The following is a 27,180-nucleotide window of genomic DNA, read 5'->3' on the forward strand; positions in this document are numbered from 1 at the left end:
TTTAAGTTTTATTTTCCTTTGGCCCTTGATTCAGGATAATGATTAAAAAAAAATATGATGTGCTCTTCGGAAAAAAATTTCAAATGATACAAGAAGCTTATAATATAAGCACCTAAGCCTTTGTTTGTTTGTTTGTTTGTTTGTTTGAGACAGAGTCTCACTCTCTCACCCAGGCTGGAGTGCAGTGGCATGATCTCTGCTTACTGCATCCTCCGCCTCCTGGGTTCAAGTGATTCTCCTGCCTCAGCCTCTCGAGTAGCTGGGACTATAGGCATGTGCCACCACGCATGGCTAATTTTTGTAATTTTATTTTTATTTTGCTTCTTTTTTTTTTTTTTGAGACGGAGTTTTGCTCTTGTTGCCCGGGCTGGAGGGCAGTGGCACGATCTTGCCTCACTGCAACCTCTGCCTTACGATTCAAGCGATTCTTTGCCTCAGCCTCCTGAGTAGGTGGGATTACAGGTGCCCGCCACCATGCCTGGCTTAAGTTTTGTATTTTCAGTAGACACAGTGTTTCGCCATGTTGGCCAGGCTGGTCTCGAACTCCTGATGTCAGGTGATCCACTTGCCTCGGCCTCCCAAAGTGCTGGGATTACAGGTGTGAGGCACTGCTCCCAGCCGAGCCTAAGTCTCTTTCTACTTCCCTGCATTCCCCAAAGAGATCCATTATAAACAGTTTAGCTTTTTAGACTTGTTTGCGAATATATACATATAAAGCAATTTTGCCTTTTTTTTTTTTGAGATAAGGTCTCACTCTATTGCCTAGGCTGGAGTGCAGTGGTGCCGTCACGGCTCACTGAAACCTCTGCCTCCCAGGTTCAAGCGATTCTTGTGCCTTAGCCTCCCATGTAGCTGGGATCACAGGCATGTGCCACCATGGCCCAGCTAATTTTTGTAATTTTTAGTAGAGACAGAGTTTTGACACCTTGCCCAAGCTGGTCTTGAACTCCTGAGCCTAAGTGATCTTCCTGTCTTGGCCTCCCAAAGTGTTGGGATTACAGGCATGAGCCACCGCGCCCCGTGTGTTTTATAGAGATGGGGTTTCGCCATGTTGGCCAGGCTTGTCTCGACCTCCTGGGTTCAAGCAGTCCACCTGCCTCGGCTTCCCGAAGTGCTGGATTACAGGCATGAGCCACTGTACCTGGTCTGTATTTACTTTTGAGAGGAATTTAATAGAAATGACTTAGGAATGCAAATGGGATAATGGTTTACTGCTTATGGAATGGCTTTAGGAGGACATTTGTGGAGAGTTCTTACACCCGGCAGGGATTAGACTGGATTAGAATTTCACATCAAAATAGTCTGGCAAACAAAGTCTAGCTTTTTCTGTGTGGAGTCCTGGAGTGAGTGGGTGCAAGAGGGGGCTGAGGCTTCACTTCCGTCTTGGAGGAGGTTTGTTGTTGGGAGCAGTCTATCTTGACTGACCCTGGTGCAGTCACTGAGAAACTGAGGTATTTTCCAAAACCAAGTTGATTATTTGAGGGGAAGTGTTTGCAGAGAACTTTCAGGAGGCTTTGGGTATGGTGGGAAAAACACTGCACTCAGAACTGGGGGATTGGAGTTCCTGGGGCTAGCCCTTCCCCTCACTGGGTCCTCAGGTTTCCTTTACCCTTAGATATGGGATTGGGCTAGCTGGTTTCTAGGGCCCTTTCCAGTGGGAAGAGCTTGAGCTGCTGTTTTGCCTGAAGTGTAGTCCTTGCCTTCCAGGAGCTTGCAGTCTGGTTTAATGAGAGTGTTCATTTCAGCTCCTTCCTTCCCCCTGCAGTGAAAGGATATCATCTGCTGAGCATGAGAAGGCGAATGCTAAGAAATGGCAGCAATCAGCCCCTCTTACAGTGCCACTTCACTACCCGGAGAGAACCTTTGCCTTAGCCACAGTCACTTTCCCTTTGACTGGTAGAACCACCACTGATTTATAATTTGCCAAATGCTTCATGTACGAAAGTGCCCTTGGAACAGCCCTTTCAATTCTGTTTTTTTTTTTTCCCAGGTTGATTCCAAAGATAGTTCTCATAACTCCACAAACTCTGAATTTGCAGCTGAAGCTGAGGGTCAGAATGATACAATTGAGGAACCCAACAAGCTCCAGAAAAGGAAGAGGGATAGACTTCGAGACCAGGGCTCCACAATGATCTACCTGAAGGCTATCCAGGGCATCCTGGGGAAATCGATGCCAAAAAGGAAGGGAGAGGCTGCCACTCGGGCAAAACCAAGCGCAGCAGAGCGTCCCAGCCGTGGAGAAGGACCAGCCAGGAGTGAAGGACCAGCCAAGACTGCAGAAGGAGCAGCCAGGAGTGTCACAGTCACTGCTGCTCAGAAGGAGAAAGACTCAACCCCAGAGATCAGCGTGGAGGAGGAGAAGACAGTGCCAGAGAGGAGCAGCTTCTACGACAGGAGAGTAGTTATAGACCCTCAAGAGAAACCCAGTGAGGAGCCCCTTGGGGACCGAAGGACCGTCATTGACAAATGCTCTCCACCCCTAGAGTTCTTGGATGACTCTGACTCTCATTTAGAAATCCAAAAGGTGAGTAAAGCTTGCACCAGGCATCTGACTTTTTAGTTCTCTTGATGAAATGTGTTCCATCTTTCTAGTTTGATCCTAAGTGTTACTAATTAAAAATAGTACTTTACTTAACCAGGCCTCCAGGAAACAAACTGATGGTTTTCTTCTAACATACTTTTCAGATTTTCAGAGTTATTAATAAACCTAAACTAAGTGCTTTTTTTTTTTTTAAAGGATTTATATGTTAGGATATGGGTTTAGCTGCTGTGTAAAAGGCCAAGATCACAGTGGCTTAAACAGAATATAAGTTTGGCTTAAGAAGGATGGCTCCATCATGTCAGAGATACTGGTACCTTTTGTCTTGATTCTCTATCACCCCTCAACACAGCGTCCATCTCTTGGTGTGAAATGGGTACTCTGATAGGACTCAGGGTTTGTTATGTGGGCATTCTGGCCAGTGGGAAGGGGAGAAGAGGAGAGTGCATTCCTTCCCTGTTAAGAGCTTGGCTCAAGAGTTGCACATGTTGTATCTGCTGTTGACAAGAGCGGGGAAACCCGGCTGACACCTGGCTGCAAGGGAGTCTGGAAAATCAGCCTTTATCTAGGCAGACTTGTACCTGGATAACCAGAGAAGAAGGGAAGGATGTCATTGGACGGAAACTAGTGATTTTTAACATAGCTTATAATTGAGGGGAAGCATTCCTCCATCTTTTTCTTTTTTTTTTTTTTTTGTTGTTGTTGGGATAGAGTCTTGCTCTGTTGCCCAGGCTGGAGTGCGATGGTGCAATCTTGGCTCACTGCAACCTCCACCTCCTGGGTTCAAGCAATTCTCCTGCCTCAGCCTCCTGAGTAGCTGGGATTACAGGTGTGCGCCACCAAACCGGCTAATTTTTGTATTTTTAGTAGATATGGGATTTCTCCATGTTGGCCAGGCTGGTCTCGAACTCCTGACCTCGTGATCCACCTGCCTTGGCCTCCCAAAGTGCCGGGATTACAGGCATGAGCCACTGTGCCAGGCCACATTCCTCCATCTTACTCGTCTCCACCCATCCTTTACTACTGCTCTGCAGGCAGCTTCTCTCATCTTTAGCTCTTTCTTCTAGTACTTACCCCGTGTTTCTAAATAATCTTTACTGTTGATCAGTTTTTCAGTTTTAGATGTGTGAGGACTTCCTGCTTGGGCGATGAGAATTTAGTTCTCTATACCTCCTTCAGAAGCACCCACATCCAGGGACACATTAGCTTCCCCTTTCTGCAGCCTACCTGTGTGGCTTGAATACCTTTTGGGTTAAGTCTGTGTAAGATTTGTTACTGCCATGTTCACAGCTGAGTCGCCTTGTATACTCTGATCACATTTTCTTTCTTGTAAAACTTCATTTTCCTTAAAGTTCATCATTACTTTGTTTTTCCTTTGGTTTTCCTGGTACCTTTCACTAATTAATCCCCAAACTGCGAGAGCTGTAAAATCCTTCTCAATACTGTCAAAATAAGGAATCTGTTTCTTTTTTTTCTCTCTTGGAGGTATACGTCCTCAGCCCTCTGTTGTCCTGCTCTGGTCTGGACTGCCTGCCGTCAGGCCAGCTGGCAGCTGTCTCTCTGGAGCCTCCTTCACATTTCTCCCGGATTGAGTCTTCTGCTACCTATACTCTGTGTCTTCTCATGTTCTTCTTCCTTGGTTTACTCTCACATTTTGGTGGAATACTTTTTCTAGTAGCTTCTTGAGAAAGGGTACGTGGAGAAACTTTTTTTGGTAAACATGTGTCTGAGATTGCCTTTATTTTACCTTTAACCTTGATTACAAGCTTGGTTGGTTTTGGAATTCCAGGTGGGAAATTGTTTTGTTTGGGATTTTGAAGGCATTGCTCCTTTTCTTCTGGGCTTTTTTTTTTTTTTTTTTTTTTTTTTTGAGGTGGAGTCTCGTTCTGTCTTGCCCAGGCTGGAGTGCACTGGTGTGATCTTGGCTCACTGCAGCCTCCACTTCCTGGGTTCAAGTGATTCTCCTGTCTCAGCCTCCCGAGTAGCTGGGATTACAGGCGCACGCCACCACACCTGGCTAATTTTGTATTTTTGGTAGAGACAGAGTTTCATCATGTTGGCCAGGCTGGTCTCAAACTTCTGACCTGAGGTGATCCACCTGCCTAGGCTTCCCAAAGTACTGAGATTACAGGTGTAAGCCACCTCGCCTGGCCTCTTCTGGTTTTCTTGATGTCTGAAGCTATGCTGGTTCCTGAACCTTGGTATATGATTTTTTATTTTTTATTTTCTTTTGCTTTGAGACAGAGTTTTGCTCTGTCGCCCAGGTAGGAGTCCAGTGGCGTGATCTCAGCTCACTGCAATCTTCACCTCCCAGGTTCAAGCGATTCTTCTGCCTCAGCCTTGTGAGTAGCTGGGATTACAGGCATGTGCCACCACACCCGGCTAATTTTTGTATTTTTAGTAGAGATGGGGTTTCACCATTTTGGTGAGGCTGGTGTCGAACTCCTGACCTCATGATCCGCCCGTCTCAGCCTCCCAAAGTGCTGGGATTACAGGTGTGAGCCACTGTGCCCAACCTGTATTTTTTTTTTTTTTTTTCCCTCTGTGGAATCTTGTAGAATATATTTTGATCTCAGGGCTCTGAAATTTCATGGTGGTGGTGTCTACTTTGCTTAGCATGGGACATTCCCTTTCAATCTAGAAACCCTTGTACTTTAGCTGTGGGAAAAGTTTGTGAATTACTGTACTTCGCTGATGTTTTCTTTCCGTATTTTTCTTCTCTCTTTCTCTCTCTAGCTTCTCTACCTTCTTCCTCTTATTTGGATGTTGGATTTTTCAGGACTGGTCCTGTAATTTTATTACCTTTCTCCCTTGTTTCTAGCCAATTTCTTGCTTTACTTTGTAGGATATTTCCTTTTCTTTATCTTCCAACCCAGCTGTTTATTTAGTTTTACTTTTCTACTGTCATGCTTTTATTATCCAAGAGCTCTTTTGTTTTTTAATAACATCTCTGTTCTTGTTTCATTTTCTGTTATCTCTTTTAGGGAGTTCATGGTAGTTTTTTGGCTTGGTTTTAGTTTTCTTTAAGTTGCTTCTTTCCGTTTCTTTTGATCTCTTCTGTGTTAGAGGCTGTCTTCACATGTCTGGTAATCTTTGGTTGTCTGTTTATGATCAAGAATGGGAGGATTAAAAAGCTGTTTGGAAGCTCTGAGCGTAAAGACTTTGAGCTTTGCTTTGGGATGATCGGGAGAACATAACCCTCTTCCCCTTGCCATGTCACTGCTTTTAGGAAAGCCTCGAGACTGGTCACCTTGCCCAGAGGAGTGTTTTTCAGCCTGCTTAGGAGGAAAGGTCTGGGAGCTGGGTAGCGAAAGGGGCGGCTGCGGGGGCGGCGTCAGCATTCACTTAATCTTTGTCTTTTTGGTGCAGTACCAGTGCCCTCCACTGAGCTGACCAGGCCTTATTCTAGAGATCCTCTTGTTTTACTGTCTTCAAACAACTCACCTTCTCTGAGTATGAGGAGGGAATCTGGGATCTAACTCATTGGAAACCAGATTTCACCCTGTCCTCCTCCTTTTAATGTTCTTCTGTAACTCCAGTTCCTCCAGTTCCCAAGGTGCCCAGTACCGCGAGTGCCTGCTCTGTTCTAAGCTTTCCTGGTGCCTAGCTTAGGTCTCAGTCTTCTCTTGGTCTGCCAGTGAGGTGTTATTTGGCCATCTGCTTTCTAGCCTCCAGTGCGTGATCACTGTAGTCTCTTGTTCTTCCTGTTCTGGTGTTTTTGTTATTGTAGAGGGGTTTTATTTGTTTTTTGTTTGGTTTTTAGATTCTTTAGTTTTAGTGAGGTTTCAGGAAAGAGTAAAATAAGTCGAATTTGTTCAGTACATCCTTAGCCTAGAAAAGTTCTGGGAAAATTTCTTGATTATTTGATTTCTTGTCTGTTTCTTCTTTTTCTGGACCATCTATTTTGTGCTTGGTCTTTCGGATGGAAATTCCAATTTTCTTTTCTTCCCAGTGAATCCTTTTTAAAAAATTTTTCTGGATGGTTTCTTCAACTTTATCTTCTTTTTTTTTTTTTTTGAGATAGAGTCTCACTCTGCCACCCAGGCTGGAGTGCAATGGCTTGGTCTTGGTTCACTGCAACCCCTGCCTCCCAGGTTCAAGCGATTCTCCCGCCTCAGACCCCTGAATTGCTGGGACTGTAGGTGCATGCCACCATGCCTGTCTAATTTTTGTATTTTTAGAAGGGACGGGGTTTCATTTTGGCCAGGCTGGTCTCGAACTCCTGACCTCAGGTAATCTATCCGCCTCGGCCTCCCAAAGTGCTGGGATTACAGGCGTGAGCCACTGCGCCTGGCTCAAGTTTATCTTCTAACGTTTATGTTGATTTTTTTTTTTTTGGTCTTTTTTTTTTTTTTTTTCCTGTGCGTGTTTTTTTTTTTTTTTAATTGCTGCCATTTTTTTTTTTTCTTTTTTGTCTTTTTGAGACGGAGTCTCACTCTGTGGCCCAGGCTGAAATACAGTGGTGTGATCTCAGCTCACTGCCACCTCCGCCTCCTGGGTTCAAGCAATTCTCCTGTTTCAGGCTCCTGAGCAGCTGGGATTACAGGCACGGACCACCATGCCTGGCTAATTTTTGTATGTTTAGCAGAGACAGGATTTCACCATGCTGGTCAGGCTGGTCTTGAACTCCTGACCTCAGGTGATCCACCTGCCTCGGCCTCCCAAAGTGCTAGGATTACAGGCATGAGCTACCATGCCCGGCCAGAACTTTTAAAAATTAAAAATTTTAGGCTGGGCGTGGGGCTCATGCCTGTAATCCCAGCACTTTGGGAGGCTGAGGCAGGTGGATCATGAAGTCAGGAGATCGAGACCATCCTGGCTAACATGGTGAAACCCTGTCTCTACTAAAAATCCAAAAAAATTAGCCAGGTATGGCGGCGTGCACCTGTAGTCCCAGCTGCTGGGGAGGCTGAGGCAGGATAATGGCGTGAACCTGAGAGGTGGAGCTTGCAGTGAGCTGAGATTGCACCACTGCACTCCAGCCTGGGCAACAGAGCAAGACTCCGTCTCAAAAAAAAAAAAAAAAGTTTTTGTCATCCAGGTTGGAGTGCAGTGGCATGGTCATAGCTCATTGCACCTTTATTTTTCTGTGGTCCCCTTGGTTTAACTTTTCCAAGCATCAACTTTTGTCCTTTGCTGGGTGGGGAAAGGGCAGGCCATCTGCACAGGGTGGGAGCAGGGGTCTGGAGATCTTGACAGACTTCAGCTAATTCCTATTTTCATCTGCAGCTTCACCCTCACTTTGGAAGTCTGGCACCTCCAATTCCTGAGTCTTTCTGGGGTCCTGTAGTCTGGTTCTGGGTTTTTCCTCACTGAAGGCTTAGGTTTTGGCCATCTGATCTTCTTGGCTGATAATCATTAACCCATCTGTTTTCTATGCTCTGTTATCTGTGAATAGCATCCAATGCTTATTTAATTTGCTTTGCTGTTCATTTTGTGTGCTTTCCCCTTGTAGGTTTATACCTTTTCGGATATATTTCCTGTAACTTTAGAAGGGTTTTTGGGTGGGAAGGACAAAAACTATATGCTATATATATAATTGGAAATTCCCACATAAAGTAGGTTTGTAAGATATTTTCCTCCCAAATATGTAATGGGTGTGTTTTCTGTCTAATGTAGATCATCTTACTTGGTTGCCTCTAATTCCATTGTGTGGATGAATTTTCTAAAGTTATACCCAAACTTCTATTTATGAGACTGGACGACAATTAGGTTTTCTCTTACGTATCTATTTGGAGACAGCACAGTATGGTAGGTGAGCATGTGAGTGTTGGGATCAGACCATTTGGGTTTAAATCCTGGCCCTGCCACTCGAATTAGGATCTTGAGAAAGTCAGCCTCTTTGAACCCCAGTTTCTTCCTGTGTGTAAAATGGGCTAGCTCTTCAAATGTTACCACTTGTAAAAAGCTAATACAGGGTCAGATGCATTTTTGGGTTTACAGCCTCTGTTGCAGCTTTTCAACTCTGCATGAAAATGGCCATAGACAACGTGTACAAGTGAATGGGCCTGACTGTATTCCAATAAAACTTTATTTACACCAGCAGGCAGTGTGTTGTTCAGTGAGGTTTCAGGAAAGAGTAAAATAAGATGAATTTGTTCAATCCATCTTTAGCCTAGAAATGTTCTTGTGGGCTGCAGCATGCGGAACTCTGAATTCATACATGATTACTCTTTGCTCAGTGCCCAGTAGTAGGTGCTCAATAAATGTAACTTTAAATTTTACCATACAGGCTTAAACTAACTAAGGCAGTCTTTTTTTTTTTTTTTTTTTTTTTGAGACAGAGTCTTGCTCTATCACCCAGGTTGGAGTACAGTGGCTCACTGCAACTTCTGCCTCCCAGGTTCAAGTGATTCTCATGTCTCAGCCTCCCGAGCAGCTGGGGTTACAGGCGTGCACAACCGCATTTGGCTAGTTTTTGTATTTTTAGTAGAGATGGGGTTTTTCCATGTTGCCCAGGCTGGTCTGGAATTCCTCAGCTCAAGTGGTCTGCCTGCTTTGGCCTCCCAAAGTGCTGGGATTACAGGCGTGAGCCCCCTTGCCCGGCTGAGACAGTCTTGAATATAGGCAGTCTCCTCCTATTTCCCCCACACCCCCCGACAAAAAAAAAAAATCTGAAAACATTTTCTTGGCCAACTTGGCTCTAGAAACCTTTCAAGGACTTAGATGACATAATTATTATGTCTGTTTATGGTATATGTTTCTAGTTACATGTGCATTTTTGAAACTGCTTTTTTCCTTACTTTGACATTTTCCTATCCAGTCTGATTAAATTTCCCTGTTTGTTTGATGATTGTTTTGGTTCATTTGAAAGAGGATCCAAATGAGAACTGTATGTGGCAATTTTTAAATGTGTCAAGTTTCTTCGTCTCTATAGATTCATCCTTTTCTCCCTCCAAAATGTTGTAATTTATTTGTTGTAAAAAATGGGGTCATATGTCTCGTTTTTGCTGATGAGAATATAGTACTTTTTGAATCTGTGTATTGTTCTTGGAAATTTTATTCCAAGTTGCAAATAGTCATCATATCACATTGAGGCAGTCTGTTTCCATTTTTCCTCGAGGTGTGTTTTTGGGATTGCCATAATGTGACCACCTCCAATTATTTTGCAGACATGTTAATGATGTGTTACTGTATATGATAAACATTTTAACTTTCGGGTGCACCTATACAAAAGTAGACTTGTAGTTCCAATATGTTTCACTAGAAAATTCAGCAGGGAAAAAAAAAACAAAACAGAACACAAAAGCCTTGTCAAGCTTAGGCAAGACTGCAATTTTTTATTGTCTGGGTTGATGGAAATTTTCTGTTATAACCGAGATAGTTTTTGAAGGATTGTTCTCCCTTATAGATAAGTTTTTAAAGGTTTTAGGGGAAATTGCAAACATTCAAAGTAAACAGAATAGTGTATTGAATCACCAGGTGCCCATCACCCAGCTTCAAGAGTTCAGATTAAATTTAAAATGTGCTACATTTAAGTTAGCTTGCATTTTAGAAAAGATTCTTGTTTGGATATTTCTGCCATTCAAGCAGTAGCTGTAAGAAGTCTAAGGCAGGAAAGAATAAAATGGGAAATGGGTAATTCATTTAAGTGTTGGTTACTAATACTTGTTTCCTGTTAGAGTGTAGATAGGGGTATGAAATATTAGTACAGCCAACATAAACAGTTTTGTTCCATTTTAATCAGGTAATTCAGCTAGAATGCTCTTTCATTGTGAATGTTTGTTTTATTATGTGAATTACATATACTCATAAAAGTATTAAGAGAACTTTGTAAGGCCTCTTGCTCATCAAGCCTTCTGTCATTGGCAGGTATAGATGGCTGCTTTAAGAAGAAATGATGGCACTTAAATTTTGTTTCCAGCATGAATTGATATTGATGTGCTTACTGTATTTCTCAAACCTGGTCTGCATCACAATTCCGGGGAGAGTTAAATGCAGACTCCTTGGCCCCACCTTGGACCTATTGAATCACAATATCTCAGGGTGGAATGGGCCTTAAAAATCTGTTTAAAATGCTGCCCAGTTGATGGAGATGTGATGCTAAGTTGAGGCACCATTTATTCTAAAAATTAATTCAGCAGATATTCATGAGCACTCAGTATCTGCCAGGCACTGTTCTAGGTGTTGGGGAGACATCAGTGGAAAAAAAATAAAAATTCCTGATCTCGTGGCGTTTACCTTCTCTAGTAGGACTAAGCCAATTTAATGCAAGGGATGGTTGTTTCAGTTACTATTACTAGTTAGTAGCGTAAAATAACTTTTCTTTTGCTCTCAGTACTGTGGGTCAGGAATTTGGAAAGGCCTAGACTGGGGCAGGTGTTTCTTGGGGAGCCCCATGTAGTTCCTTTCAGATTTTGGCGAGGGCTGTCGTCATCTGAGAGTGTGACTGGGCTGGACATCCGAGATGTTCACTTACATGGTGGACAGATGTTGGCTGTCAACCAGTAAGTCAGCCAGGCTGTAAACTGGCACACCTACATGTGGCCTCTCTAGCAGGATGTCATTTGGGTTGCCGGACTTCTTACATGGTGCTTGGCTTGCTCCAGAGTGAACAAGTGGAGTGAACCAGATGGAAGCTACAAGGCCCTTCTGATCTGGCCTTGGAAGTTACACAGCTTCGCTTCTGTTGCATTCTTTTGGCTATAAGTAAGTCTCTAGGTAGGTCCAGATTAAGGGGAGGGGTCATAGACCCCACTCTCAATGGGGAGAAGGGTTAAATAATACGGGGACACGTTTAAAAACTGTCACAATGGCCAGGTGTGGTGGCTTATGCCTGTAATTTCAGCATTTTGGGAGGCCAAGGCAGGAGGATTGCTTGAGTCCCGGAATTTGAGACCAGCCTGGGCAATATAGGGAGACCCCCTACCTACAAGAAATTAGCCAGATGTGGTGGTGCATGCCTGTAGTCCCAGCTACTTGGATGGCTGAGGCAAGAGGATTACTTGAGCCCAGTAGTTCAAGGTTTCAGTGAGTTGAGATCTCACCACCGCATTCCAGCCTGGGCAACAGAGCAAGACCCTGTCTGAAAAAAAAATACAACTGCCACAGCTGTTGTAGTTTTACATTTTGAATATATTGACAACAGTATCAGAGAGGAAAAGCTGGGCACTGCTTTTCTCTAAAATCTCCAATCCGGAGTGTGTTCTAGAGAGCAGTTTTTCTCAAGAGAAAGGGATGCAGGTAGAGCACCACCTTTAGGAGTAGCATGATGAGGCCATGGTCACAGGCCTATTCCCTGAACCCAATACAGCTGTTCACAGCAGTAACTTGGCTCAGTTCTGGACATTTCTGGAAATTGTAAGGAAACCAGGTGACAGGGTGAGCTAATGAGCCAATGCGAAGCCATCACCATGGCCAGAAGAACAAGCCAGGGTTTATGTTCAGCTGATGACAGCCTGGGAGGCCATCTTCACATCGGAAGGCTAACCCACTGTTGTATGCCTTCTTTTCTGCAGCATAAAGATAGGGAGGTGGTGATGGAGCACCCCTCTTCTGGAAGTGACTGGTCTGATGTTGAGGAGATCTCCACAGTCAGATTCTCTCAGGAGGAACCTGTCTCCCTGAAACCTTCAGCTGTTCCGGAGCCTTCTTCCTTCACCACCGACTATGTCATGTACCCTCCTCATTTGTACAGTAGTCCTTGGTGTGACTACGCCAGCTATTGGACCAGCAGCCCCAAGCCTTCTAGCTACCCCTCCACAGGCAGCAGCAGCAACGATGCAGCCCAGGTTGGGAAGAGCAGCCGGAGCCGCATGAGTGATTATTCCCCCAACTCTACAGGGAGTGTCCAAAACACCTCCAGAGACATGGAGGCCTCAGAGGAAGGCTGGTCCCAGAATTCTCGTTCATTTCGCTTCTCCAGAAGCTCAGAAGAAAGAGAGGTGAAGGAGAAAAGAACATTCCAAGAGGAGATGCCTCCGCGTCCTTGTGGAGGACACGCATCCAGCTCCCTGCCAAAGAGCCACCTGGAGCCAAGCCTAGAGGAGGGCTTCATTGACACTCATTGTCACCTGGACATGCTCTATTCCAAGCTATCTTTCCAAGGGACCTTTACAAAGTTCAGAAAAATTTACAGCAGCTCCTTCCCTAAGGAATTTCAGGGCTGCATCTCTGACTTCTGTGATCCCCGCACCCTGACAGATTGCCTATGGGAGGAGCTGTTGAAAGAGGATCTGGTCTGGGGGGCCTTTGGCTGTCACCCTCATTTTGCACGTTACTACAGTGAGAGTCAAGAAAGAAATCTTTTGCAAGCCTTAAGGCACCCTAAGGCTGTGGCATTTGGAGAAATGGGCTTGGATTACTCTTACAAGTGCACCACGCCTGTCCCAGAACAGCACAAGGTAACAAGGCTCTCTTTAGTCTGCTTATAGTTTTAATTTTTCTTTTAGTTGTTGAAGCCTGACAATAAGGGTTTATCTAATTTTAGAACTAAATAATTGAGAATCCCTGAAAACGCAGTGTGCTTGCTCTCATCCAGACCATCTAGATGCCATTTGTCAAATGCTTTACAAGCTATTTCTTACTGTTCAGCTTTATTATGGAAGATGAGGGAGAAGTACTTTGTGACTTCTTATGGATGATATCAATGTCAAAACATTTGTTTTCTTTCTTTCTTGGGAAGCAATAAACTTTAGGTTTTCTTAATTTATTTTTTGAGAGGGAGTCTTGCTCTTTTGCCCAGGCTGTGGAGTGCAGTGGTGCGATCTCAGCTCGCTGCAACCTCCGCCTCCTGGGTTCAAACTGTTTTCCTGCCCCAGCCTCCCAAGTAGCTGGGATTACAGGCGTGCATCACTACACCCGGCTAATTTTTGTATTTTTAATAGAGACCATGTTGGCCAGGTTGGTATTGAACTCCTGACCTCAGGTGATCCACCCGCCTTGGCCTCCGAAAGTGCTGTGATTACAGGCATGAGCCACCGCGCCTGGCCTGCATTGTTTTTTTTTAAATATACCCATTGCAGAATATTTGAAAAAATATGAAAAAATGCATAATTTCCCATTCAACCAGAGATCATGGCTAATACTCTGTTAATATTTTTTTCTTTTTCTTTTTGGAGACAGAATCTCACTCTGCCACCCAGGCTGGAGGGCAGTGGCACGATCTCGGCTCACTGTGGCCTCCGCCTCCTGGGTTCAAGCGATTCTCCTGCCTCAGCCTCCCGAGTAGCTGAGACTGCAGGTGTGTGCCACCTTGCGTGGCTAATTTTTGTATTTTTAGTAGAGGTGGGGTTTCACCATGTTTGTTAGACTAGTCTCGAGCTCCTGACCTCAAGTAATCCACCTGCCTCGGCGTCTGAAAAGTGCTGGGATTACAGACCTCAGCCACCGCGCCCGGCCCCTGTTAATATTTTTTTTCCTCCCAATATTTTTTGAGCATAGTGCTTTGGCAGGGTAAGAGTTGTAGTATTTTAGAATTTCTTTTCTTTTTTTTTCCAGAGATAAGGTCTTTGTCGCCCACACTGGAGTTCAGTGGTGCAGCCACAGCTCACTGCAGCCTTGACCTCCTGGGCTCAAGTGATCCTCCCACCTCAGCCTCCCAAGTAGCTGGGACTGCAGGTGCACACCACCACGCCTGGCTAATTAAAAATAAAAATTTTTTTGAGATGGAGTCTTGCTGTGTCACCCAGGCTGGAGGGCAGTGGTACGATCTCAGCTCACTGCTACCTCCACCTCCCCAGTTCAAGTGATTCTCCTGGCTCAGCCTCCTGAGTAGCTGGGATTACAGGTGCCTGCCACCACACCCAGGTAATTTTTTTTTTTTTTTTAAGGCAGAGTTTCGCTCTTGTTGGCCAGGCTGGAGTGCAATCGCATGATATTGGCTCACTGCAGCCTCCAGTTCCCAGGTTCAAGCGATTCTCCTGCCTCAGCCTCCTGAGTAGCTGGGATTATAGACTCCCGCCACCATGCCCAGCTAATTTTTTGTATTTACAGGATCACACCTGTAATCCCAGTATTTTGGGAGGCCAAGACGGGTGGATCACTTGAAGGCAGGAGTTTGAGACCAGCCTGGCCAACATGGTGAAACTCCATCTCTACTAAAAATACAAAAATTAGCTGGGTATGGCTGGGCACGGTGGCTCATGCCTGTAATCCCAGCACTTTGGGAGGCCGAGGCAGGCGGATCACCTGAGGCCAGGAGTTGGAGACCAGCCTGGCCAACATGGCGAAACCCCGTCTCTATTAAAAATACAAAAATTAGCTGGGTATAGCTGGGCATGGTGACTCATGCCTGTAATCCCAGCACTTTGGGAGGCCAAGGCGGGCGGATCACCTGAGGCCAGGAGTTGGAGACCAGCCTGGCCAACATGGTGAAACCCTATCTCTACCAAAAAAAAAAAAAAAAAAAAAAAATTAGCCGGGTGTGATGGCACATGCCTGGGGTCCCAGCTACTCAGGAGGCTGAGGCAGGAGGATTGCTTGAGCCTGGGAGGTTGAGGCTGCAGTGACCCATGATTATGCTCCAGCCTGGGTGACAGAGTGAGACCCTGTCTCAAGACAAAATTATCAGGGTCTCAGGTCTGCACTTAAAGGTCCATGGGGCGACCTGCACAACAAACTGAACTAGAAGCGATAGGCATAGGGGGATAAACACAGTCTTGAAGATGTCATTTGGCTTGGTGAGATTTGACTCAAGACTGGAAGATAATGAGTCTGAGGAATTGCTGGCTGGGAGAGGGCTAAGCTGCCTGTAAAGGGGAGGAAGACTAGAAAATATTTGTCAACACCAGAGACTCCTAGGCTGGGTGGGGGATATGGACACTGTTTTGATGTAAATAAAAAATTTGGCACCCAAATGAGGTGAATGGTGGTGACTGGCAACTGCACCTAGTTGGATGTCAGTGCTGAGTTGCATTTACCTAAAAGAGCAGTTAGCAAGTTCTTGATGTGTCCTGCTGAATGTTTTATCTTGTGAAGGGAAGAAGAAGAACCTATAGAGGGCTGGGCGAGGTGGCTCACGCCTGTAATCCCAACACTTTGGGAGTCTGAGGCGGGAGATTGCTTGAGCCTAGGAGTTCAAGATGAGCCAAGGCAACATAGTGAGACCCTATCTTTATTACATTAAAAAAAAAAAAAAGCCTGTGGAAGGACTGTATCTGGCCAAGATGATAGGGTGACAGACCCGGCTCATCATAGGAGAGTTTGGTTGATGTACCTAAAATTTTCTGGAAGGATTGGAAAATAGAGAAAAGCAAAACAATTGGGGAAAGAATGGGTAGTTATAGTTATTCTGCTGGTTAGAGCAAATTACTGTTAACGTTTTCTTTGTTGATCTGTGGTGTTTACAGATTAACTATGTAACTCATAAGAGTTAGATACTGAATAGTTTGTGTGTAAGTTGCACATGTCAGCATCTGGGAGGGATGCCAGGGAGAGTAGACTGTCCTTCCCTACCCAGGCTGTATCTCTTTACTTGTGTTAAAGAGGAATTAATTAATTATTAAAGTAATAAATATGCAAGAGATGCCTGGGGCAACTCCCAGGAGAGACTAACTCTGGAATCCCTGGAAATAATGGATCAGTTAGGAAGCCAACCTTATGCAGGTAGAAGTGAGTAATTATACTGGGTAATAACTCATCTGTACTTCCTTCACTCCTGTTGTTTTTCAGCTGGGTTCCTAGTGAGGACAAATGCTGCAAATAGCTCCTGTCCAACCACAAGTTCCTGCATTCTAATGAGTTCTTCTTCCTTCTTAACATTTTTGAAATCTGGATGTGTTTTATGAAACATTATAAATGTAATGTTATTGTTCCTTGGAAAATTGCAAGCTACAATACAATTGCAAGAACAGTTGCACAGTGGCTTGTCTTCCATGCACCGGTCGTAGGTTGGATGTGTGTGCTTGTGTTAAAGAAAGAAATTAGGAAATTAAATAGTTTTAAGTGTCTTTTCTACTCGTGAAATTTTCCCATTCATCAGCTATACTTTGAAAAATGTTTAACAGCTGTGTAATATTCTATCCTAAAGCTCTAATAGTTTATTTCACTACTCTGAGGGATAATTTTTTAGAGGCAGGAATGAAATGTTGGAATTGGAATCTCTTGAAACCTCTGCTGCCTGTGTGTAGGGGTCGGGGAGGGCAGATGAACAGCTTAGCAGATGCAAATAGGAGGGGATCCAGCCACCTATTAATAGTGGAACTGGCCAGGCTTTAAATAAAGCCTCTGTCAAGCAGTCTATAATTTTGATGTCTGTGGTCATTTTCCTTTCGTTGAAAACACAGATTAAACAAAAGTTACATCAGAATTGGTATTGGCTTAGTGTTGCTATTTTGAGAAGAGGCAGTACAGGTGTTAGACTTGTAAATATTCTCAAGTGAATATCACCTGACTCAAATTACCAAAAGTATCTCATTGTTTGATGCTAAAAACATAAACACAAATTATGTTCCACAGTTGTAGAAACTACTCATGGAAACATTAATATGAGGTAATTTGCTTATAATGAATTATTATTATTATTATTATTATTATTTTTGGAGACAGTCTTGCTCTGTCCAGGCTGGAGTGCAGTGGCATGATCTCAGCTCACTGCAGCCTTTGCCTCCCAGGTTCAGGGGATTCTCCTGCCTCAGCCACCCAAGTAGCTGGGATTATAGGCACCTGCCACCACACCCAGCTAATTTTTGTATTTTTAGTAGAGACAGGGTTTCACCATGTTGGCCAGGCTTGTCTTGAACACCTGACCTCAAACCCGACTTGGCCTCCCAAAGTGCTGGGATTACAGGCGTGAGCCACCATGCCTGGTGAATTAATACTTTTCTTTGTTCTAAACCTGGGCTCGTTAGAGGAAAGAACAGGTCCTAACTCTACTTTTTTCATTTAAATTAACAATAGTGAAGATTTAAAAGTGGGTAGTGTTATAAAGAGTGAAGTATATCTGTAGTTATTGACCTGCGAGGATACGCGATTTTGATTGAGTAAAGGAAGCAAATTGGCCGGGCATGGCGGCTCATGCCTGTAATCCCAGCACTTTGGGAGGCTGAGGCGGGCAGATCAGTTGAGGTTAGTTTGAGACCAGCCTGACCAACATGGCGAAACCCCATCTCTACAAACAAATACAAAAATTAGCCAGGCAAGGTGGTGCCTGCCTGTAATACCAGCTACGCGGGAGGCTGAGGCAGGAGAATCGCTTGAACCCAGGAGGTGGAGGCTGAAGTGAGCTGCAATTGCACCACTACACTCCAGCCTGGGCGACAGAGCAAGATTCGGTCTCAAAAAACAAACAAACAAACAAACAAACAAAAAAGCAAGTTGTAGAAAATAAGTGTAGTATTTGTTTCTTTAACAAATATTTGAGTACCTTCTGAGAGCCAGGCACCTTGCTGGAGATGCACACAAACACCACGCCCTGCCGTCCCCAACAGCTCTGCATAGGAGAGGTCTGGAAGTTGGTATCTCTTGAGAGCAGAGGTGGGGACAGTGAGGTGAGGGACATTAACTTTGCGCTTTATGTTCTTGATCCCTGCCCTGCCCCTGCCACCCCAGGTCGGCATCATATAGTGGTTACTGTGTGGAATGCCATGGTTCAAGTTTGGATCCTGGTGCTATAGCTGCTGGCTGCAAGTTAACTTGCCCTCACTGCATGCTGCGCAGACAGCAGCACCTGCCTCAGGGTGGTTGTGAGGACTGCAGGTTATGATAGACCTGCAGTGCTTTGGGCACTACCTGGCTCCATTGTAAGTGACCAATAATCATTAGCTATTATTACATTATATAGTTAAAAAAAGAGAGACACAGGGGGTGCCTGCTGGACTGGGCGTTCCAGAGGGGATGGACTTCTGAAGTGCTGCTAACCAACAGGGGTTGTCGCTGTGTCCTCTCCTAGGTATTTGAGAGACAGCTGCAGCTGGCTGTGTCTCTAAAGAAGCCCTTGGTGATCCACTGCCGAGAAGCTGATGAAGATCTGCTACAAATCATGAAAAAGTTTGTGCCCCCTGACTACAAGATCCATAGGTTAGAAGACTGGAACTTCAGCGGGCAAATGAAAGAAACACTTCCTCTGTCAAGTTGATGAGGACAGCAATGATCGTATTCTGTCATTATACACTATCTATTCTTTTTTTTTTTTTTCGAGACGGAATCTCACCCTGTCGCCCAGGCTGGAGTGTAGTAGTGCAATTTCAGCTCACTGCAACCTCTGCCTCCCGGGTTCAAACAATTCTCCTGCCTCAGCCTCCTGAGTAGCTGGGATTACCGGCACATGCCACCACGCCCAGCTAATTTTTGTATTTTAAGTAGAGACGGGGTTTTGCCATGTTGGCCAGGCTGGTCCCGAACTCCTGACCTCGTGATCTGCCTGCCTCGGCCTCCCAAAGTGCTGGGATTATAGGCGTGAGCCACCATGCCCGGCCTATACACTATCTTTTCTAAAGAATTAACTATTAGGTTAAACCACTTGAAATTTCTCATATTTGACCTTTTTTTTTTTTTTGCTCACAAAATAGTAACTTCGTATGGTTTGAACTAATAACCCTAAATCACCAGTGAGCACAAGGGGCCTTTTGTGCCCCCATCCTGGGGATGGGCAGAAATGGAGTTTCAGTTCTCAGCAGTGAGGATTGCTGATCTTGAGAGGTTGCTGTGGGGTGTGGTGGCTTAGCACACAGAGCATCTTAGGGTACTTGAAAGGACATTTTCTTTCCTATTTTGAACTTGAAAGCTCCTTTCTCCCCAGTTATGAAAATCAAGGTCATGTTTTATCAGAATGGCATCTATGGGTGCTTAAGTTCAGTTTGGTAAACTCTCTGAACTTCTGAACTCTTGCCACGTGTAGGTCCTGGGCTTTGGCTTGCCTCTGGGGACATCTGGAGGTGCTGCCAGGAGACAGGTTGGATGGTGGCTTCTGCCTACATAGCATGTGGGACTGGGTGGTCATAGGTGCTGTGGGAGCCACAGCAGGGGCCCATTATCATAGCCCAGCCAGAAGACTCAGGAGGTGATGCCTGGCCGGCTCCTTAAAGATGGTTGAGAGGGGTTGGCTGAATAACAAGGACTCTAGCACCCAAATCGGGTCTTGTCAGATGGCAGAAAAAGGAGGATGGGGCTGTCAGGGCCTTTGGGTACCTAAGCAGAGTGAGTGAAGCCTCTGACCCCTGGCTGCTGCACACACCAATGATGAGGCAGTCAGTTGGCTTTTCTGGGTCGGTTGGTTTTTCATTACTTCATTTTGGGCTAACTTTGAAGGAAATGTAATGGTGGCTGGTAGGCCAGGGCTAAGGTGACCCAACGAGGTGGTATTGCAGGAGGAGGCCCTAAATTTCCAGATTGGTAACTATATATATGGCACCAAGAACATGAACAGGTATCAGATTAAGAAAATTCACCTGTAGTTCGACTCCCCAGTATTTTGTTAGATTTCCTTTCAGTTCATTTGACTACATGGGCATAGTTTTTATATGCTGTCGTTGTCATCATAGGGGCCACAGTTGTTGATTTTGCTCCCCTTCAGTGTTAGAAGCATTTCCTATCCCAGTGTGTTCTCTGTGGTGGTCATCTCAGGTGACTGCAGAGCACTCTGTGGTGTGCGTGGTATCTCTGAGTGATCTCTGATCACTCACCAAGTGCCATCTCGGGGCTTCCTGTGTTGGAGCCAGCCCTTGTCTGTGTTTACTGTGGAGTCCTTCCCTAGGATGCAGTCTTTCCATTTCTGGGAATCATTGAAAAGGGGTGATGGGTGTCGGGGGAGCTGGGGGCTGCTGCAGAGGGGACTGTGAGCAGCCCTGATGTGGAGTTCTGTCTCCAGGCATTGCTTCACCGGCAGCTACCCGGTCATTGAGCCCCTGCTGAAGTACTTTCCCAACATGTCTGTGGGCTTCACGGCAGTGCTGACATACTCCTCCGCCTGGGAGGCCCGGGAAGCCTTGAGGCAGATCCCACTGGAGAGAATCATCGTGGAAACGGATGCTCCCTATTTCCTCCCTCGCCAGGTAAGGGGGTCTTCAGGCTGAGTGGAGGCACCGGAGGGAGAGGGTGGGGAGGTGGGTGGTCACCCTTACAAGGTTGGCAGGGCCAGAGCCCCAGTGACTTCCAGGTCCCATCCTGGGCTGTGTAGATGCCTCCTTGCTGTTACTCTGCAGAACCAAAAGTCTAGGGGGCTGAGAAGCTGAAGGGTAACCACTCTCTTCCAGGCAGTGCAAAGCCCTACCCTGTAGAGGGTAGTCCAAGGAAGCGTGGGACCCTGCTCACCCAGAGCCCCCATGACTAGGACTCTCCCTGCACCTGCAGGTAAAGGGGTCTCTACAGGGCAGCCCCAAAGAGGTCCTTGCTGGGGAAGGGACAGGGAGGGAGTTCTAGATTATGACTGTGCACACATGGCACAATGATGTTATGACCACTTGATGTCTTCCAGGTTCCCAAAAGCCTTTGCCAGTATGCCCACCCGGGCCTGGCCTTGCATACGGTCCGAGAGATTGCCAGAGTCAAAGATCAGCCACTCTCCCTCACCTTGGCTGCCTTGCGTGAGAACACCAGTCGCCTCTACAGTCTTTAAGCAGAGAAGGTACAGTCCTCGGGAGTCTCCTAGAAAAGGTCGTAAAACTCACATTCTGTATTTTTTAAAAACCAGGACAAGTCTTTTGTTGCATTTTGTTAATGTAAAGAATATAAACATAGTATGAGCATTAAGCCTGATTTGTTTTGAGTGACATGGTTTGGAACCTTCTTCTTTTTCTCTTCCACCCTCCAGGGCGACCAGCATCCTGACAGAACACAGGCTGGCTTGAAGTCTGTGTCTCAGGTCGAGGATGTGTTTAGAGAGCTGATTGGAACACAGAAAACCAGGACAGGATGTTTTCCTCCAAGCGGGTCATAAGGCTTCAGCTTCTGGGTGGTGGGTGGGGTGGGGTGGGCATGGAATGAGGGGTATGGGGACTGCCTGTAATAGCACTGGGATTTTGCCTCCCAGCCAAAATGCTCCAGGGTAGGCAGCAAAGAAGAAAGAGTGCGATATGAGGGTACAGTGAGTTTGGCAGTCCAAATTCTGTTCTCTGCAGCCTGTTTTTGAGTAGTTTGTGAATAAAGTCACCCGCCTACTTGTCTAAGCACATGTGGGTGTGTAACTCAGTTCCTGGTTCTCGGTTCTAAAAACAGACTTCCAACTGGGAAACTTTTTGGGGGAAATTAACTGGACACCTATCTCGGAGGTTTATTTTCTTGCAACCAGTGAAGTCCTTCCCTGGATAACTCTTCAGTTTGACTGTCACTGTTCTGGTGTCAACTCCAGCGTCGGCACAGGCAGAAGGACTTCAGCTGCTGGTCTCATTGGTTCCACTGCCATTGATATGGGGGGGTGCAGAGGAGCACTCATTGTCCATGATGGAGATCCAGGACAGACTGGGGGACTCCAGGAAGAGGCTTTCTTGGGGAAGAGACCCCAAAGGAGGTACTTCCTACTCACTGATGCCCTCAGAGCTGCTGTGTGGGTGTGTTAAGCTGATAAGGTTCAGTTTGCAGCAGAAACTACCTGCTAGTCTTGTGTCAGGGGTTGCCAGCCTCCTTTTGTTTCACTTTTGCCCCCTTCTTGGGAACATTTGACCAAAAATAATCCTCATTTCATCTTGTGTACAGTCCCTTGTGTACCCCGCCCAGGTTGAGAGGTGAATCAACGTAATTCTCCGAAGCTCTGCTGGGCAGCTCAGCCATGTTATATTGTCTATGCAGAATAAGCAGGCCTGGTGTCCGCAAATGTACCAGTCCTTCTCCCGCATCTCCTGGGTGCCCCCTTGGCTTTGCCTCTCCTGTGTCCTGTCTTTCTGTGTTTTAGAAGTGAGAGCCTCTCCTTCACCTTTTGAGCAACTGAGTCATCTCAAGTCCTGAGCTCTGCTCTGCCGCCTGCTGGTGCCTTGTAAAGGTATATTCGTTACAGGCCCTAGAGGTTCTAATGGTCCAGGGTTAAGTGAGAGGAGACTGTACTTTGTTTCAAAGGATCCTTCACCCTGATCTGCAATGAGGTGGACAGATCACCTGGAGTCCCTCGTCTATGGTCTTGGAGGCTTAAATTGTAAAATACATCCCTTATGGAATCCTGAATTCCTCTAGGTGTTTTTGGAAGGCGCATTTGAGCCTTGTGAGCTAAAATGGAATGGATTTAATATTTCCTATCTGGTATTTCCATCTTGCCCCTGGTACACAAGTCACTGACCTGGAACTCAGCCTTGATTCACTTTCCGTCTTCATGGATCAGCTGTGCTGTTATGTTGTCTGTGCTGCAGATTGGCCCATGTGGGAAGTCGGGGGGGACCTGATTTCCTGCTTGGAAGACTTGGGGGACTGCCGAGCATATCAAAGTGTTTATAGTCACCAAGTGAACTGCAGCACAACCGTCTCCTCTCCAGCAAGCCCTGAAGTCAGTAGTGCCTGCAGGTGAAACCAACCAGCCCTGTGTTAGAGGAGGAAAAGCGGAGAGGACATGGAAGTCTCCAAGCCTGTGCCATCCACCTGCCAAGGAAAAGCACAAGGTGCTATCTACTTTTCTCTCTAGGATTTAGATTATCATTTATGTGCTGTTGCACAGTGAAACCTCACCTGTGTGGGCGTGAAAGCTGATTGGCATTGTTTTTGATTCAGCTTTTTGGATGGCTGATTGTTTTCACTGTGCTGTGGGAATGCCTCTGTATTTTTTCCCCTCTTTGGCCATCTTTTTCTGAAAATAAAGTGATGGATCTTCTAGCCAACCCAGTCTCTCCGTGTTTGTATAGACTTACCTGAGTGATGCAGTGGTTTAGTCTGGTTGTTGGCCAGCATTGTAACCCAAGAATCCAGATAGCTGGAGACTTTCTTTCTTTCTTTTTTTTTTTTTTTGAGAAGGAGTCTTGCTCTTTTGCCCAGGCCAGACTGCAGTGGCACTATCTCGGCTCACTGCAAGCTCCGCCTCCCGGGTTCACGCCATTCTCATGCCTCAGCCTCCCAAGTAGCTGGGATTACAGGTGTCTGCCACCGTGCCCGGCTAATTTTTTGTATTTTTAGTAGAGACGGGGTTTCACTGTGTTAACCAAGATGGTCTCGATCTCCTGACCTCGTGATCCACCTGCCTCGGCCTCCCAAAGTGCTAGGATTAGAGGCGTGAGCCACCGCGCCCGGCCAGCTGGAGACTTTCTTGAGTATCTGTGTGGCTCTCTGTAAAATTAAACTGCATATAAGAATTCTTAAAGTTCGGCCGGGCATGGTGGCTCACTTCTGTAATCCCAGCACTTTGGGAGGCCAGGGCGGACAGATCACTTGAGGTTAGGAGTTCGAGACCAAGCTGGCCAACATGGTGAAACCCTATTTCTACTAAAAATACAAAAATTAGCTGGGCGGGGTGGCACGTGCCTGTAGTCCCAGCTATTCGGGAGGCTTAAGCTGAAGAATCACTTGAACCCGGGAGGTGGAGGTTGCAGTGAGCCAAGATCGCAGCACTGTACTCCAGCCTGGGTGACAGCGAGACTCTGTCTTTCCCCTCCCCCCGCCTCCCCCCAGAAAAGAATTCTTAAAGTTCTACAGCCTTAAAGTGTTAAGTAATTTTACTGTCTGGGAACTCAGATGCACTGCTTCTTTCTGACCTATGTAGATACTTTCTTTTCTTTTTTTTTTTTTTTTTTTCCAGCTCAAGGCTGTAGGAGGAAGAAAAATCTAGTCCCTGGGGGTACTGATGAATCAGTTGGATGGTGGGCGTTGGACTGTGAATTCCTGATGCCTCTGGGTAAACTCTGGAGGAAATTCTGTTTCATTACTTGCACTCAGCCCTCCTATTTTGTACTAAGGTATTCTTGAATAGAAGTGCACCGGCCAAAAAAGTAAACTTACGCATAAAAAGAAAGGCTCTCTTCCTTCCAAGAATGCTGAACACCTTTGAAGTCTCTGTTGCTGCCTCATCTTTTAGATACAATCATTGATTATGTATTTTTGGCATCGTCCTGAAATTTGTTTCAGTTCCTTCACAGTTGAATGTGCAGTTGGCTTTGTCCACTCAGTGATGGTCCTTGTGACTGTTCTTGGCTTTTCTGTTGTTTTTCCATCTTTCTGTAGGAAGCTTGAGACCGATACTCATCGTTTGCTTTCAGCACCTTAATTTTGCTTTGTTCATTTTTGTAAAGTAAGGGCAAATGGCCACCGGAGTGTACAGTGATTAAAGAAGCAAACTCTGTCAAAGATGGTGATTAGTGGCCAGCCAGTCCCTCTCAGGATCACTGTATTAAAAAGTGCTCATTTGCCAGTGACATTTTTTTTTGGTTTTGTTTTTTTTTTTTTTTTTTTTTGAGACTGAGTGTCACTCTGTCGCCCAGGCTGGAATGCAGTGGCCTGATCTCGGCTCACTGCAACCTCCACCTCCCAGGTTCAAGTGATTCTCGTGCCTCAGCCTTCTGAGTAGCTGGGACTACAGGCGCCCAATAGCATGACTGGCTAATTTTTTTTTTTTTAAATTTTAAGTAGAGATGAGATTTTGCCATGTTGGCCTGTTTGGCCTTATACTCCTCATCTCAGGTGATCCACCTGCCTCGGCCCCCCAAATGCCAGTGACATTTGTAGGTGGATTCAGATTAAGGTGGGTAGCTTAGTTGAGGCGTCTCAACCCTTTTCTGTGCACTCTCTCAAGATGATTTCTGAACACACAACTATAAGTGCATAAGAACTTAAATACGTGTGCTCTTATGCTAATTATACACAAAGTAAAAGTTTTTTCACAAGGAGAATTTTTTTCTCCAGCAAATAGCTCGCTCACCCTAGGGGTACATACACCCCACTTTAGAGACCCTCAAGTTACAATGGTATCATTAAATGATCCATAAAGGAGTGGGTTTAAGAAAGCTGATACAGGAACATGTTTGAAATAATACATTTTCTCAAGGGTGTCCTCTAACCATTTTCTTTGATAAATTATATTTCTGCCCATTGTTGACTTGAAATTGTCCTCACCCCTCTACCAAGTTCACCCAGTGTATTCTGAAGGAAAATGAATGAATATGGAAACCTCTCTCATCCTAGGCAGTAGAGCGAGGAAAGCTGCACTGGCTGAGAGGCTGTGGAACCGGATGAAAAAGCAGCCCCTGAGTCCTGTGGCGTTGGCTGTGAGTCGGCCACGTGCTTGCTGTGTGCTTTAGGAAAGTTACTTAATTTCTCTGAGCTTTAGTTTTCTCCCTCATAAGTAGGCTTGCTGTGAAAATGAAGTGAAATCACATTAATCTGCATGAGCATTTAACACGGTGCCTGGTGTACATCAGGGGTGTGACAGTAAGTGCTGGCTGCTGTAGTAATTGAATGCTTAGTTACGTGCCGGGCCCTTTGCCAGCTACAGCTCATGTGAGATCTCATGTTCAGTCTTGGCAGTAACCCAGCAAGGTAGGCATTTTACATGTGAGGAGCCTGAGAAATTCAGTCTTGGCCTGGATCACAGAGCTGGTATCCAAATTCAGGTCCGAGGCCAAAGCCCAGATCTTTGCACTACACCTTGTTGCCTGGCACAGGTGAGAGTGCCCAGTCCATAGTGGGTGCGCAATATCTGTTTCTATTTGAATGACCCAGGCAGGTGGGTAATAATGCTTGTGATTTCTTTGAGAGAGAAGTAAGTTCTTGTCTTTGGTGGGGGAAGCATCAGGTGACCAGCATTTGTCCAGAGCCTGGTACCCATCCTCTCCCAAGCCCAATCAGTGGTGCTTTCTCAAAAAGAAACCATCTCCTGACCACTTTGGCCATATTGGGCCTTTGCTCCTCTTCTGTAACTATTGATAAGAGGGCTGTGGGCAGTTAGTGATAATCAAGGTCGTATCCCAACTAAGTGACAGAGCTGAGACAGTTAAGTTCCAGGACAAGTGTGTTGATCTCTGTACCCACTTGTGCCAGGTGCCTGGGGAGGTAGGGGCATGGCTGTCTGAGGGTGGAGGGGTGAGTAGGGGGCCTGCAGTGTGCTGTGACGCCTGGGAAGGGGATTCTAAGCCATTTCCCGTCAGCCATTTACTAAGTAGCCTGGGGATCTTGTTAAAATGCAGATCCTGATAGATTCAGGCTGGGGTGCTGCCCAAGATTCTACATTTCTAAGAGTCCCTGGATGACGGTGGCATTCACAGACCACAGCTTCTATGTGAGGGAGAGCAGTTGGGTTTCTGTCTGCCTGCCGCACCTGATCAGTGGTTAGTGCCTGCATGTGTGGCGGCCAGAATTTTACCTGGGGAGACGCTCGGCTCCTAGCACCCTCTGTGGTAGGGGTTTTCCAGAGTGTGGGCATTACCCCAACTGTCTCTGCAGACGGCTTCCTGCATGTTTCCCACAAGCGCTCAGATGGCTGAATTGGCAAGTCTGTGGTGCTGCTCTTTGGGGCCACCTCGTTCTTTGCCTTTCCCTCCCCTTAGCGATGTGTCCCATCCGTTGCCTACAGTCAAGTCAGTCCACATGTTTAGGCTAAGGTGGGCATGACCGAGTGGCCTTCCCCCGGGAAGACCAGTGTCGTAAACTGGAATTAAGTTGTGGAACATAAGAGTCAAGGCTCGTGTCTGCTGTGAGCTGGAGTTGAGGGAATGTTTGGGGATCCCACCTGGTATCAGTAAGGGAACCATGGCGACGGCCAGCCTTGCCCACATGAGGCATCTGCTTTGTCAGGCCTTCTCAGTAGTGGAGAAGGGAGGAAGGAGAATGCAGCTCTTTCAGTGCTGTCTAGCAGTGCCCAA

At 45.9% G+C, this 27,180-nt stretch overlaps 1 protein-coding gene across 4 annotated transcripts in view; it reads left to right on the plus strand.

The window, feature by feature from the left end:
• Positions 1 to 23,214, plus strand: part of TATDN2 (TatD DNase domain containing 2) — a 32,901-nt gene extending 9,687 nt beyond the window's left edge. The window contains exons 3-9 of one of the 4 annotated variants that reach the window (XR_010155111.1): positions 1,991 to 2,524; positions 11,998 to 12,882; positions 18,369 to 18,496; positions 20,286 to 20,469; positions 20,671 to 20,767; positions 20,892 to 21,070; positions 21,228 to 23,214. Coding sequence is in view for 2 of the 4 variants with exons in the window: in XM_516276.7 (XP_516276.3) it covers positions 1,991 to 2,524; positions 11,998 to 12,882; positions 18,369 to 18,496; positions 20,286 to 20,469; positions 20,892 to 21,032 (1,872 nt within the window). In the remaining 2 variants the exon portion in view is untranslated. The remainder of the gene's footprint in view (positions 1 to 1,990; positions 2,525 to 11,997; positions 12,883 to 18,368; positions 18,497 to 20,285; positions 20,470 to 20,670; positions 20,768 to 20,891; positions 21,071 to 21,227) is intronic. The other 3 variants (XR_010155110.1, XM_516276.7, XM_003309616.5) reach the window with 3 other exon arrangements.
• Positions 23,215 to 27,180: the final 3,966 nt, after the last annotated feature.

Source organism: Pan troglodytes, chromosome 2 (genome assembly GCF_028858775.2).
Source record: "Pan troglodytes isolate AG18354 chromosome 2, NHGRI_mPanTro3-v2.0_pri, whole genome shotgun sequence".
NCBI lineage: Eukaryota > Metazoa > Chordata > Mammalia > Primates > Hominidae > Pan > Pan troglodytes.